The 16,111-nt window shown below is 38.2% G+C and overlaps 1 protein-coding gene across 1 annotated transcript in view; it reads left to right on the plus strand.

Moving 5' to 3' along the window:
• PKP2 (plakophilin 2) overlaps positions 1–14,655 on the plus strand; it is a 124,723-nt gene extending 110,068 nt beyond the window's left edge. Inside the window, exons 11-13 of the mRNA XM_027844445.1 lie at positions 7,950–8,139; positions 11,029–11,116; positions 12,671–14,655. Coding sequence (XP_027700246.1) covers positions 7,950–8,139; positions 11,029–11,116; positions 12,671–12,739 — 347 coding nt within the window. The 3' untranslated portion in view covers positions 12,740–14,655. The remainder of the gene's footprint in view (positions 1–7,949; positions 8,140–11,028; positions 11,117–12,670) is intronic.
• The last annotated feature ends 1,456 nt before the right edge of the window (positions 14,656–16,111 follow it).

Consider the following 16,111-nt stretch of genomic DNA (forward strand, 5'->3'; position numbering starts at 1 on the left):
TCTTAATCAGGACCAAACAGTTTCACTGGCTCCTGTCTTATAATTTGAGGTCTTGTAATGCTACATTCCCTTCCTTCTTAGCTTTTCCTCAATCATTTTTTCTGGTTCTAGTTTTCTAATTCTAAAAAGTATCCCCTGATACAATACTGAGGTAACTGATTTTAATATCACTAAATCTTTAAATTAATTTAGGTAGTATTATGACATTTTATTATATCATATGACTCAACCAATGACTAGTAACTATCTCTCCAAATTATCAAAATCCCCTTTATTTCTGTAAACAGTTTTTCATTCTCATAATTTTATCAAGAATATACATAATGTCTTCATTGACCATTCTCAAAAGAGATGAGAAAGTGGACATATGAATTCTTGGCTCCTGATGATTTCTTGGTCATCTTTTTGGGGGGGGGGGTGGTAATGATACTGCCTATGCTGTTTTCCACTCTTTGGAATATTCCCCTTTAAAATGTTGGAAATTCCAGTCAACCTCCTCTTTGGAACCCCCTCGAGGCAGGGACAGCTCTGTGCCCCTTGCCAGCAGGAAGCACTTTCAGAAGTTGAGACCTTTGCCCCTTACCCCAAAAGAATTTGGGTCCCATTTGTTTGAGAGGGGAATGATGAGGATGGGATCTAGACTCCAAAAAGGAAAAACCCTGGACTTTCCCAGGTGGCCAAATCTCTGGCATTCCCCTGAGGCTATAATCCCACCAACTGGCCTTTCAGTGAGGCTACACTAAATCTCCTAATTCTTTGTTACCCTTAACCTAGCCTGGCCTTCCTTTGTCTTACCTCCCCATGTATGGCCCCTGGCCATTTCCCACCCTTAATCCTAACTAGGCTCCATTCTCCCTTGGTGACATGGTCCAGGTCCTCCACCTTCTGTTACCTCACAGTCAACCCAGCTTACTGGCCACTCCCATCCATATCTCCTTAGACCCCTCCTCCAGTCACCCCAAACTACTTGGCCACTCCTAGATCCCTCCCACAATCTCTCTGTATATAAGGTCCATTCAGGTGCTCAGATTCTCATAATCTAGCCACTGCTCAGATTCTTAAAATCTAGCCAATAGTTTACTAATGTTCAGACTGTGGGACAAGGGCCACACTAGAATTAAAAGTTCAGAGGCTGAGTCAGAGATCAGAAAAGGTTTTATTCTTTCTCATGAGAAAGGGCACAGCCCTCGTCACTCAAGCAGCGGCAGCCAAGGGGTGCACCCACTGGCTGTGAGAAGCAAAGTTTTATAGCCCTAACGTGATACCCCCTCCCCATTTCTGAACCCTTCTTCCCATTGACTGGGTTTCGGGGTGCACAATTTAAACGCGGCTTTCTAAGACCCTTATTTGGAAATATCTGCCTAAAGGCAAAGAATCTTTTGCTAACCATTTAGAAGTCCCATCTAGAGAGAGATAAGCAGGAAGCCCGTGGCGGTTAAGCTAGCAATCTTTCACAATTTTCACCTTGCTAGAGAAATTAGAACACAGGTTAATGTTTGCAGATTCATCAAGTTTTACTGCTTTGGGAGTACAAAGAGGATTTATGAGTTTAAGTACTGAGGAAACTTCATCCATCTCACACAAGACTCCTTAAGAGTCTGCCCAAATATGATGGATGTTCTAATAAACCTTGTCGTTGGCTGAAAAAAAATGTTAGAAATTGATAATCTTTCTGTTTCAATTTCTCCACAAACTTCTTTTGTACATATTTGTGCGTGCCTACCTCATCCCAATTTCTTCCTTCTAGGTACTATGTATTACATAGGGTACTAAGAATATAGGGCCCATATGAAATGGTTTCCGTGATGTTGCTAAAAAAAAAAGAGTGTTGTGTTCAGTTGTGTCCAACTCTTTGTGACCCCACGCAGGTTTTCTCGGCAAAAATACTGGAATGGTTTGCCATTTTCCCCTCTAGCTTATTTTACAGATGAGAAACTGAGGCAAGCAGGGTTAAGTGACTTGCCCAAGATCACATAACTAGTGTCTGAAGCCAGATTTAAACTCAGGAAGATGAGTCTTCCTGACTTCAGGCCTGGCACTCTAACCACTGTGCCACCTAGCTGCTCCAAAAAAGAACAGATCATTGTAGACATATTGGCAGATCTGCTCCATTTCATGTCTATTTTATTGTTTTTTTACTTTCACATATAAATGTCCTTGGCATTTCTTATTTGGATCACATGTTAAACTCTTAGAAGGCTTAGTTTGCCCTCTACTACATGTTGGTGTTTGAAGCAATGCTTATTATCTTTCTCAGGCAACCAGGTAATGTAGTGTATAGACTGCTGGACTTGGGGTCAGAAAGATTCAGTCACATCTTGCCTCAAACACTACTAGTTATGTGCCCTTAAGCAAGGTGCTTAACCTTTGTGTGATTCAGTTTCCTCTATATGATGGAGATAATGATAGCACCTACTTCCCTGGGTTGTTGTGAGGATCAAATGTGATAATATATGTAAAGCACTTTGTAAATTTTAAAGAACTACATAAATAATATTTATTATTCATTTTCCAGATACTTGCATAATGAACCCTAAGCTTTTGTTGTCTATCCCTTGACTTGGCAAAATAAGTTTAAAAAAGCACCCTTTCAGTGCTTTTGACTGCCTTTCACTATGGTAACAATTTTACCTCAACTAGATTTTTTTAAACAAATGGTGAGAGAGCCAATGGCTTTTACTTTTTTTTTTTTTTTAGTCTAATAGCTTATTTAAATAAGCTGGATTTGCTGCTGCTACAATCAAATGTGATGTCATTTTATCTCCATTTTTTTCTACTTTGATACTGATTTTGACCTATTTTCTGACCATTTGATGGCCTGACTGTACACATAAAGCTAACTTCAAAATAACTCCCATAGCCTTGGAAAGGGAGATGTGTATGATTAGGGAAAATTGTCCCGTCCCGCGGGACATCAACGGAGGTCCGGACCTGTAAAAGAAGGAGGGGAGCAGGGGACACAGGAAATGGAGACAAAGCAGGCTTTCTGATCAAGTCTCGTTTATTGAAGGCAAGCTCAGGGTAGTTATATGCACAGTAAGAGGGAGTGGGGGAGTTCCACCAATGGTATAGGGGCGGGGTATTCCAGGAAGAGATACAGCTTTGTCCGTAATCTGTTCTTATCACAAGGACCACCAAGGGTATAGGGGCGGGGTATTCCAGGAAGAGATACAGCTTTGTCCATAATTTGTTCTTATCACAAGGAGGTCTTGACAACTGCAACCTAGTAATTTTCCAGAGGTCATACTGGGCCTGTGGTCCCTTACAGAAAATTTGGCAAATGCACTGGACAGGTAGACACAGAAAAAAGAAAAGAAATGACCTAAGATGACACAGAATGATACGGACTGCATTAGAAAAAAAGCAGAAATGCCCTTTTCTGCAAGGGAATGATACTAATGATACCTTATTATTAAATGTAGAATTTCACCTGTAACACATAATTACATGAAGGTCATTTGAAAATTACATATATTTCATGATATTGTGAAATGAAGTGCCCAGTGCATTTTTTGTTTTTTTTGTTTTCGTTTTTATTTTTTGTGGGGCAATCAGGGTTAAGTGACTTGCCCAGGTCACATAACTAGTATGTGTTGAGTGTCTTCAGTGGGAATTGAACTCAGGTCCTCCTGACCCCAGGGCCTGTGCTCTATCCACTATGCCACCTGCTGCCCCCCAGTGCTTTCTAACTTGGTGTTTCAGGATATATTGCTGAGATACGATTCCCCCCCCACCAGCCCAGTAAACCAAAAAGTTGGAAGTTCTATTAGAATTTGTAGTTTGTTGTACTGGATCAGATATGGCAGTAAAAGCATTCAGATACCAACATCTGTTATGGCATTGTTTCAGTGACGTGGTCTAGCCAAAGCTAGCATTTGACAAAATGTTCCATGTTAAAAAGGATATTTTAGACCTGGGAAGTCTTCCGTGAATCTAGAAGAAATCCTGATGCATTGTACTTCAAAATTATTAAATATTCTCTTCAATGTCCTTTGTGGTCTTCATTTACACCAATGAAAGTGTGATCCCCTTAGTTCTGTCTTTTTTTTATTTCTTCTAATGAAATACTCACCTCATCCTTAAAAATATTTCTAAAGAAAATTACTTCATATTCAAAATACATTCAAAATATAAATGCTGCCAGTCTCCTATGCTTCCATAAAACCCTGCTTAATATATATTACAGATATTTAGCATGTATATGTATATACATGTGTATGTATATGTATAAATACATATTTATATGTGTATGGATACATATACACAGAGCCTTGTGCACATATATGTATATATTAGCCTGTAAGCCATGAAATGGCTATGACAGAGAAGAATTATAAAGGTCAGAACTAAATTTATGGTCTGTCAATTGCTTATCAAAACTATTTTTAAGTAAACTACCCTGATTTTATTTATTAATGGCTATGTATTAAAAGGTATTTTAATTTCATACTTTTTCATTTCACAAGAAGGGTTCAGCTAGTACTTTTGTGTCATGTTGGGTTTAATTTTTCACATTATTTTAAAATATTTATTTATGACTTTAGATCATTTTTTACAACACATTCCTTTTTTCAACATACTACCCACACTGAATTGATCCTTCCATTGTTAAAAGAACTAAGCAAAGCCAATATATAAAACAAACACATCTAACAGTGTACACATCACTACATTCCTGTAGTTTCCACCTCTACTGAACAGAGTGACGTGTATTTTGTCCCCTCTTCTCTGTAATCAAGAAAGTTCATTTAACTGATGACAATGAAGCATTAAATGGAACCAACTCAAATTTTAATGGAGCATTACATACATTTATACTTTAATGGATTCAGGATTTCATCAGTATAAATATTCCATCCACTAGTGTAAACTGCAGCCCATCCATGCCTCTCCTACAGAGTTCTTGTGTACTTATCTTTGGAACTCCTGTCCTAGGATCAAACATATTTGGATAGTGGCTAAAAGTGTTTATACTATTCCACTTGGCTCATTATATCTACGAGTTCACAACCCATAATCCAAATATCATGTTTTAGCTTCATATACCATCCCACTACCTACCATCTTGTGCACCTCTACCTTTTCAAATTGCCTCCCCTGGTCACCTGTCCCCCATATGTATTGTCTTTTCCTATCTCTTTGAGGGCAGGGATTGTCTCTTTTTAAAATTTTTATATTCCCACAACATAACAAGTTTCTCACTCATTCATTTATTCATTTTTCCATAAATTCTCCATAGTATTCTCCGAAAACATTCCAGGCTTGCTTCGGTTTCTTTTAATGTTTTATAGACAGCAATGCAACACTCTGACTATCTATCACTTCACCATCACTTTCACTACATGGCTGGCTCACCTTTCCTAGTTAATTATCTTCTAAATGATGTTTTTTATTCTACTTACACTATTTCTTCCATGCAAGTGTAAGCATTGTGGGGAGGGTGGACTGAGTCAACCAGTCGAACCATTCTATCCCCTTTTTAATGTAACTCATAATAGCTGTGCCCTGATACCCTTATGGCAAATCCACTATCAGTAGTTGTAAGCAATCAAAATCATTGAACACTTTCTGTTCTCTTAACTTCTGGGTTTTGGCCTCCACTGTATATTCCTAGAGGTAGCTGTAAAAGCACAGTTCCTCCATTAATTCTTAATGCCATTTGGTTTACTATTGAACTCATATTAACAGCTAAGGTGGTATTTCTGGGTGTGAATCCCAGATGGTGGAAGAGAGGAAGCACTAAAGGCAAGCTCTTCTAATTAAGACTGCCAGAAAGCCATGATTAAAAAAAAAGGCCTGAACATTATTCTTCAAGAAATTATCACGGGAAAGTGCCCTGATATCTTAGATCCAGAGTATAAATAGAAATTGAAAGAATCTACTCACTGATTTCTAAAGAAGATCTCAAAATGAAAACTCCCCAAAATATCCTATATTTCAGAGTTCCCAGGTCAAGGAGAAAATATTGCAAGAGCCAGAAAGAAACAATTCATGTATCAAGAGTCATGCTCAAGATCACATAACATTTAGTGACTTTCATTGTAAAGGAGCGAAGGTCTTGGAGTATGATATTCTGCAAGGCAAAGGATCTAGGATTACACCTACCCAGCAAAACTGAGTATAATCCTTCAGGAGGAAAAATGGATATTTAATGAAACAGAGGACTTTCAAGCATTCCTGATGAAAAGACCAGGGCTGAATAGAACATTTGAAATTCAAACACAAGACTCAACAGATGCAGAAAAAGGTAAACAGGAAAGAAAAATCATAAGGGACTCAATAAGGTTTACATGTTTACATTCCTATATGGGAAGATGATTCATGTAACTCCTAAGAACTTTATCATTATTAGGGCAGTTAATACACTTGAAACAGAGAGACATACATAGAATTAAAATAAAGGACTGGAGCAGAATCTAATATGCTTCAGCCGAAATAAAAAAAAAAGCAGGGGTAGTAATCATGATCTCAGACAAAGTGAAAGCAAAAGTAGACTTAACTAAAGAGATAATGAGGGAAACTACATTGTACTAATAGAAATTAAGTAAATATATTTTTTAATAAGTTTCTCTCCTAAAGGACTCATTTCTCAACTATATAGAGAACTGAGTCAGATTTATAATCACTATTGATTAGAGAAATGCAAATTAAAGCAACTCAGCAGTACTATCTCACATCTATTAGAAATGACAAATGCTGGAGGAGATAAGGGAAAATAGGTACACTGATGAACTGTTGCAGGGAGTTAGTGAACTGATCCAACCATTTTGGAGAATGATTTGGAACTGTGCCCAAAGAGCTATAAAACTATGTATACCCTTTGACCCAGTAATACCACCGCTCTGTATCCCAAAGAGATCAAAGAAAAAGGATAAAAGATCTATATGTACACAAATATTTATAGCAACTTGGTGGCAAAGAACCAGAAATTAGGGGGCTGTCCTTCAATTAGGGAATGGCTGAAAAGGTTGTGGTACATGATTGTGATGGAATGCTGTTGTGCTGGGAAGAGCTGAATTGATGTAGAATGAAGTAAGCTAAACCAGAAGATCACTGCACACAGTTACAGTGATATTATAATGATGATCAACTGTGAAAGACTTAGCTACTCTGATCAATACAACGATCCACGACAGTTCCAAAGGGTCAATGATGAAAAATGCTATCCATTCCCAGAGAGAAAACTGATGAACTGATGAAGTACAGATTGAAACATACTTCTTTCACTTTATTTTTCTTGCTGTTTTTTTTCTAGCATGACTGTTATGAAATATGTTTTGTATGCCTTTGCATGGATAATTGATATCATATTACTTGCCTTCTCATGAGTGGGGGAAAGGGGAGGAAGGTAAAGAGAGAATTTGGAACTCAATTTAAAAAAAAAAAGAATGTTATGGAGCAGTGGGGTGGTGCAGTGGATAGAGCACCAGCCCTGGAGTCAGGAGGACCTGAGTTCAAATTTGACATCCGACTCTACCTGTGTGATCCTGGGCAAGTCACTTAACCCCAATTGCCTTGCCAAAAAAAAAAAAAAATTAAAATAAAGGTTTTTTTTTTTAACAGCTAAGATGAAACTGGCTCATTTGTACTAGTTTCATTAGCTCCAAAAGGGGGCAAAGATAAAAACTCCTCCAATCCCCTATACAGCAATATTTATTGAATGTCTGTTGTGTAAAGAACACTATACCAGATTTTTTTTGAAGAAACTAAGAAATAGACTTTCTGCTATGAATGCACATACAATCTAAGTGGAGCAAAGGAGCAGACATAGATGAAAATGAATAATTAAAAGAAATATAAACAAGTACAAATAAATACAGTTTTGTAAGAGCCTGGAGTGAAGGGATAAGAACTATCATATGTTTCATTATTTTATAAACTCCAATTTGAGCTTAGATTTTTGGGATATAAGAGAATGTTTTAACCAAATATTTCGCTTTATCTTACAGCTAGGGAAACCTTACCTGATTTAGTTTCCATAATTCCTGACACAGTGCCAAGTTCTGATCTGCTCATTGAGACTACAGCTTCTGCCTGTTACACTTTGAACAATTTAATCCAGAATAGCCAGCAAAACGCACAAGATCTTTTGAATACTGGAGGCTTTCTGAAGATTATAGCTATCAGCATGGGTGATAGGTGAGTCATGACCTTGGATGAGACCTCAGAAGTCATCTGTTCCAATTTGACATATTAATGAATCTGTTCAAGAATCCTCAGTAAGTAAGTACTGGTCCAGTCTTCTTGAATGTCTTCAGGGATGGTAACCTCACTGTCAACTAAACTTGCTACTCCTTATTTGGAGCTGCAGTCTGTCTTCTATATATTTCTCTTTCCTCTGGGACTAAGATGAACAATTATAATCCCTCTTCCAAATAAGTCTTTAAAATATTTGAAGGTAATGACCATGTTCCTACACACACACACACACACACACACACACACACACACACATACACACACACACACTTCAAAGTTCTTTGAGTAGTGTTATCCCCACATATAATGGACTAAATCTTTCAGAATGGCCTTTAGGTGGCTTGGCTAGTAGGGGAAGGGAAAAGAAAGGAATATGCATTTATATAGCATCTTCTATGGGCCAGGCACTATGAGGCAAATAGAGGTAAAGTGATTTGCCCAGGGTCACATAGCTAATAAGTATCTGAGGGTGGATTTGACCTTAGGTCTCCCTGACTCCAGATCTAGTGTTCTATCTACTTCATTACTTAGCTGCCTCAAATAGAAGCAATTTGATAAGATCTAGCCTAGGGGTGGGGAACCTGTAGCCTTTGAGGTCTTTGTTTTGGTTTTTTTGTTTGTTTAGGCAATTGGGATTAAGTGACTTGCCCAGGGTCACACAGCTAGTAAGTGTCAAGTGTTTGGTCTGAGGCCAGATTTGAACTCAGGTCCTCCTGACTTCAGGGCCAGTGCTCTATCCACTATGCTACCTAGCTGCCCCACCTTCTAGGTCTTTGGATGCAGCCTTTTGACTGAGTCCAAGTTTAAAAAAAAAAATCCAAAATAAAAATCCTTTTATTAAGGGGATCTGTTCTGTGAAGTTTTAATTCAGTTAAAGAGCTGCACTTGAGGACCTAGAGGGCCACAGGAGACTTCGAGGCCATAGGTTCCCCACCCCTGGTCTAGCCCCTTCATCCCAGATGCTTCTATCCTTAAAAATCTCTAGGAATCAAAATTTGAAGGCCCTATTCTAGTGTTTTATTACACAAATATGCTGATTTGTCCCTGGGACCATAGTTGTAAGTTAAAATCTAATTGGGCAAAATGGGAATACAATCATTTTTTGTATTAACAAGACCCTAGAAATGGTCATGGAATACATACAAAAGTAACTGAGGAGGAAGGAGTAGGACATCAGCTAAGATCCAGGTAATCTCATACAGGACAATGACCCCTAAAGTCTCAGTGTGGTTTACCTACTCTAATTTGAAAAGCTGACATCACTCCACTTGACCCAGAGGCAGCTGTAGTAAGGTAAAGGGAAATATGAATAACAGACAAATTCTTTTTTCATGGTTTTGTTTATCATCTCCCTGAAACCCTCTTTCTGGATAAGAGAGTATTTTGCCATTACAACTATTCCATTAGCATAAATCTCGTGCAAATGAGGTAGCAGTCATAAATTCAGCCTCCACATAGACAGACCCACTAGTAGTGCCATTAATATCACACATTCATGCTATTTGTTACAAGGGAACTAGGTATGGATTACCTCAAATCCATCTCCATCATGTGATAGGGAAGGAAGTAGGAAAACATCAAAGCCTATACTCTATTATCAATGGAAGTACAATTGCTTCCATTACAACCCTCAGTTATTTGAGGGAGTAGTTCTGATTCCTATCACTGCCCCCTCCCCCCAAAGAAAAGGCCCAAAATGACTTAAGACGAGTTTTCTATGTCCTAATCTAAAGTACTGGTAAGTTGAACGATTCAGAACAAAACTGCTCGTGGCAGGGAAAACTGAGGGATTCAGTAAGCCAATAAGTACAGACATTTCCATGTTAGAAGAATCTGGTTTATGGTATGCATGTGAACAAAACTCTATAAGGTGACATTATTTTAATAACTTAGGCATAGGGATGTGACCCTCACAGGGAAATAAGCTGTCATTAATAGAAACTATTTGAATAAGTGAGCCTTACTGCAAGCTATGTGCAAGAAATGAGTATGCTACTTAGTCGCCTATTTATTTTCTAAGTATGCCATTTAGTAGCAAAAAAATCACCCAACCTCCACAGCTCAAAAAACTAATCCAGTTTTTTCACTTTACCTTCTCTAAATGGAGGAAAAGGCAACTACACCCAGAATAAGAGAATAAAAAATCACTGCCACTCCTGGTAGTAGTTGATGGTAATAAATCAAAATTAAATGTTTGTTTGTTTGTTTTTGGTGGACTAAGCCTAGGAACCTAACAAATATTTGCAAATTGTTTCCATGGGAAAATATATATTCCAAACTCCAATTCTATGACTGAAAATACAAACTTGTTACAACAAAACCATTTTATAAATCAGAAAATTCCTGTATATATTGGGTATTGAATACTGTACTGGGTACTATGGGAAATAATAGCTAACATTTAAACCTCTTTAAAGTTTACACAGCACTTAAATATATTATTTTATTTTATCTTCACAACAGCCCTAGGAGGTAGTTATTACTTTCCCCATTTTACAAGATGAGGGAAATGAGACAGAAGTTAAGTGATTTGCCTATGGACTGGGCACTCTAGTAAGCATCTGAGGCAGGATTTGAACTTGGGTCTTCCTGACTCCAAGTCCAGCACTCTATACACTTCACCACCCACCATAATAAAATAAAAAGAAATGCCTCTTGTCACCGTGGTAAAGAAGAATTAATAGATGGAAGTTCAGATAAAGATGAGCAGTAAGAAGCAGAGGGCCTATACATTTGCCAAATTTGACAATTTTCGTAAGTTTTTTTTAGGGGTTACAGATCTTTAATTTCTCTTTGAAGAATTTTCTCTTTTCCTTTTCTCTTTTACAGCTATGTATCCAACAAAGCTAGTAAAGCAGCTTCTGTGCTACTCTATTCCCTGTGGTCTCACACTGATCTCCACAATGCCTACAAGAAGGTAGGACATCTCAAAGGAATTAGATCCATATCTACAACCCACAGGCCTCTTCTGCAAATCAGCAATCTAGTGACATAGTGACCTAAACAAAACCTTTAATTTTACAAAGGAGGAAACTGAGGTTCAGAGACTAAGTCACTTGCTCAGGGCCATCCAGCTTATAAGCAACAGAACTAAGACTCTGATAGGTGAAAGATGAAATGATGAGGAAACAAAGGTTGGAGCTCGCAAGCATTTCAATTTATTATGCATGCCAATTGCCTAACAAATCAGGGCCGGTCATCTTCCTCAGCTTTCGCACTGGACCCCAAATATAAAGGGAGACAGATTTTTATACATTAAAAACAATTGAATAAGACCAATTAATTAATAGGAAACAATACAACACTAGGTAATCTGATTTTTAATTGGAGGAAGGATTAAGGACTTTCTAAATTGGAAGGGGGAGAGCAAACAGGTGCAATTTCCTGAAATCAGAAAAAAAAAACTGTCCCACTCCCCCCAAGTATCTGGAAATCAAAGGAACATGGAAACAATAACTGATTAGTATGGGGCCAGTTTTCAGATAAGACATGGGTTACTTGAGAGGTACAGTTATGAGAAAATTCTTTGCATCAGTCTTAGGATCTGACTGGGTTTCTGATCAGCATAACCGAGGTCCTTAGTTAAGGGTCTCTAAACAGCAGATAAAGGTAGTCCAGCTTCCCAGCCATGCAAGGCTAGTTTTAAACAATGCAGTATATTTTCTCACAATTTCCACAATTGAATAGTTTCCTCATAAGACAGAAATTGGACTAGACACATAAATAAAGGGAATTGAGCTAGCTCCAGAATTGAGTCACAAGATGGAGTCAGTGTGGTTCATTCAATTTCCACCACCACTTGCTGTTCCAATCTTCTCAATTCCCTCAATTTTCCCCTGCTGACTCATGAGGGACTGGGCAGAGCCAAATCTGTAAGTTTTTTCATATACCTATAACCAGAACTGCATGTCAGATTACAGATCAAACCACTGTTTTATTCAGGGCCCAGCTTCTCCATTTGGTACTTTTCCTTCTCCCTTTAGCTATTTATTCTTTCATTGCTTCATGGTCATTATCCCTCTACTAGAATGGGGAGTAAAAGAAAGAAAATACAACTTAGTACAGGCAAGCCAGGTTTACTATTTGTTGTCTACTCTGATATATTTAACAGCTTTGGGGGAAAATAAATAAAATTATATTTGGAGCTTTTCTATGGATTAAAATTTTCCATGCTATTCCTTTCCTCTATCTCCCTTCCCCCCAATGATTGAAAGTTGGCTATTTTACCTATATCATAAAATTTTATTGTATTGCCTTAACATTCAAAACCTTTGGAATATAAAGATTTCTGGAGCAGTAGTTTAAAAAAAAGTCCACTTACCTAAAGAATTTAATTTAATCCCTTGGCGTTCACTGCCTTGGATTTAACCTGTACCTCAAAGAGCCTTAGTGTTGTGGAATGCATCATGGGCAATCTCCTCATTTGAAAGTTATTGTTATTCATAATGTCTTTTTTTTTCTTATTTCAAAGGCTCAATTTAAGAAGACAGATTTTGTCAACAATCAGACAATCAAAGCCTACAACTCCCTTAAAGACTGAGAAAGATGAAATAATGATAGTAGAGACTGCCAGAACTACATCTCTTGTGAGAAAACCATGTTTTTTAGTATTTGCCTCACCACTGGTCAACTGCACAAAGCTTCAAGAAGAAAAAAACTGATTTTTGTGCCCCTCCCCAAAAACCTGTCTCATTACTTAGCCTTTCCTCTTCTATTTTCTTCTTATCCTGGGTCCCTAGAAAAGAGAGAATCAGAGAGTATAATACTAGATTTCTGCCAGAACACTTTGTAAGCTAACCTTTACCATTGTTGACAACTTCTAACACCACAGACCATTTGGGTACAGGGGTATTTTCCCCAGGCCATCATCACTGAACTGGTTATACTCTCTTGCCTTCTCCATCTTGACCCCCAAGTCAGCTCTGCACCATCCTCTTCTCTCAAGTCCATTGCCCTGCCAAATCCCAGCTTCGGATTACTCCAGACATTTGCTGACTTCATTTCACAGGAAGCTCAAGAAAATATTCATTCCAAGTTTGTTACATGATCTCAACTAGGCCCATTACGGCACCAAGGCAATCTTGTTATACCTCCTTAGCCGATTCATTATTCTTCTCACCATGGCAGCTCTTCCAGACATTTTTATCCCTTCTCAAACCTTCCATGGCTCCCTCTCTCCCCACCCTCTCAGCTGAGAACTTGGCCTCATATTTCACTGAACAAAAATTGAGGCCATTTGCAGGGAGCTTCTTCCCTATACTCATTTCATGTCATTCAAATGCCTTCTGCTGCTATCTTCTCCTTCACTCACATTTCTCGTGAAAAGATGGCCCATCTCAAAGGCAAATACCTTTCTGTGCACAAGTGATCACATTTCATCCCATCTTTTCCAGCAGACTACCCCCCTCTATCATTCCTACTCTCACCAATCTTCAATCACTCCCTGTCTACTGGCTGCTTTCCTACTACCTACAAATACACCTATATCTCTCTGATCCTCAAAAAACCTACACTTTATCCATCCATCCTTGTAACTATTGTCCTATATCTCTTCTTGCTTTTGTGGATAATGTCCCTGAGAAAGCTATCTAGAATTAGTGCTTTTACTTTCCTTTACTCTCACCCTCTTCTTAACTCTTTTTAGTCTGGCTTCTCAATTCATAATTCAACTAAAACTTCTCTTTCCAAAGTTACTAAGGATCTTTTAACTGCCGGATCTAACAGCCTTTTCCCAATCCTCATCCCTCTTGACCTTTCTGCAGACTTTAAGAAGCTGCACTGCCCATCACCCTCTCTTCCTTGATACACCCTCTTCTCTAGGTTTTCATGACAGAATTCCTTCCTGCTTCTCCTCCTGCCTGTCTAAATGCTCCTTCTCTTTCTCTTTTGCTGGATCTCCATCCAGGTCAGACTCACTAACTACCTAAGTGACCTAGGGCTCTGTTCTGTTTCACTTGGTAATCTAATCAGCTCCCATGGATCTAATTATCATCTCTATGCTGATGATTCTCAGATCGTCTTATTCATCACTAACTTCTTTCATCAACAACTGACTATCAGACATTTCAAACTGAATATCCCACAGATATCTTAAATTCAACATGTCCAAGACTGAACTCATCTTTCCTAAAAATCCTCCCTTCTTCCAAAGTTCCCTATTTCTGTAAAGCTTAACACCATCTTCCCAGTCATTCAAGCTCAAAATCTAGGGGTCATTCTCATCTCCTCACTCTCACCAATAGTATCCAATCTTTTGTCAAGTCTTATTGTTTCTACCTTCATAACATCTCAATAATATGCCCCCTTTCTGTCCTCTGACACTGACATCACCACAGTTCAGGCCTTCATCACCTTGCACCTGGACTACAATAACGTGCTAATTGGTCTGCCTGCCTCAAGTCTCTCCCTACTTCAATCAGTTGTCCACTCAGCTGTCAAAATGACTTTCCTAAAATGCAGATTTGACCATATTATACACACACACACACACACACACACACACACACACACACACACACTCACCTTTTATTCAGTAAACTTCAATGGCTCTCTACTACCTCCAGTATCAAATGTAAACATCAAATCCTCTGTTTGGTTTTTAAAGCTCTTCTTAACCTGGCCTCTTCCTATCTTTCCAGTCTTCTTACATCTTTCTCAGCTCCATGTATTCCATAATCCAATGACCTTGATTTCCTTGCTGTTCCTCACACAAGAAACACCATCTTCAGACTCAGCTTTTTCATTGGCTGAGCCCAATGCCTGGAATAATTTTCCTCCTCATCTCCACCTCCTGATTTCCCTGGATTCCTTCAAGATTCAGCTAACAGGGCAGCTATGTGGTGAAGTGGATAAAACAACAGCCCTGGAGTCAAGAGGACCTGATTTCAAATCTGGCCTCAGACACTTGTTAGCCTGTGTGACCCTGGGCAAGTCACTTAACCCTGATTGCCACAACAACAAAAAAAAGACAGCTAAAGTCTCACCTTTTACAAGAAACTTCTATCAGTCCTCCTTAAACTTAGTGCCTTCCCTCTGAGACAGCCCCAAATCTATCACACACAGACACACACACACACACACACACACACACACAATGTGTGTATGTCTTGTTTGTACATAGTTGCTTGCATGTTTTCTCCCCCATTTGATTGTGAGCTCCTCGATGACAAGAACTGTTTTTTGCCTTTCTTCATAACTTCAGAGCTTAGCATAGTGTCTAACTATGGAGTAGGAAATAATTAATAAATGCTAGTTGACTAACTCACTAATTTATCCTAGCAATGAATAGTAGGAATTAGCATTATCACCCTCCCCCAGGAGTCTCTTGAAATGGGACTGTACATGAGTATTAATGGAATGGACAAGGAAAGAAGCTATTAAGGCTTTTAAACATTTGAAATAAAAACTCTTTTTCCTTTTCCATGTTTTATCATACCTATACACATTTCTGTACCCTGGAATCACAGATATCCTGTTTATTTTATACAATGTTGAGTCAGAATGGAAATAGTAAAATTGTAAAAGAAATAAATTAAGTCCAAATCTGCAAGAGAATATTCAACTTGTTGACTCTTCCTCTCTTATATGATAAAATTCAATTAAAAAAAAAAAACACTTAAGCCCTATTTACCACCTAGACCAATACATCACATTGAAAACCACATATGGAAATAAAGTAAGGATGGAAAACTTCAAAAACTAGCAGGCAGAGAAAAGCAATCATAGTTATGCCATGTTTCGTATAGTGTGACATTTGAAAAAGATTCGAGAGAAATAGTTTCTGGGTAATTTAATCATTTTGTTAATAAGGCCAGGAGGTTATCAGTAAAAGGACGGTCATTTGGCCATCTCTCTGAGACTAAAGACAATCATGGCAGGACTCACAGTTTATATACCTTTCAAGTCAGTATGT

This window comes from Vombatus ursinus, unplaced genomic scaffold (assembly GCF_900497805.2).
Source record: "Vombatus ursinus unplaced genomic scaffold, bare-nosed wombat genome assembly UNPS02014941.1, whole genome shotgun sequence".
NCBI classification, from domain to species: domain Eukaryota; kingdom Metazoa; phylum Chordata; class Mammalia; order Diprotodontia; family Vombatidae; genus Vombatus; species Vombatus ursinus.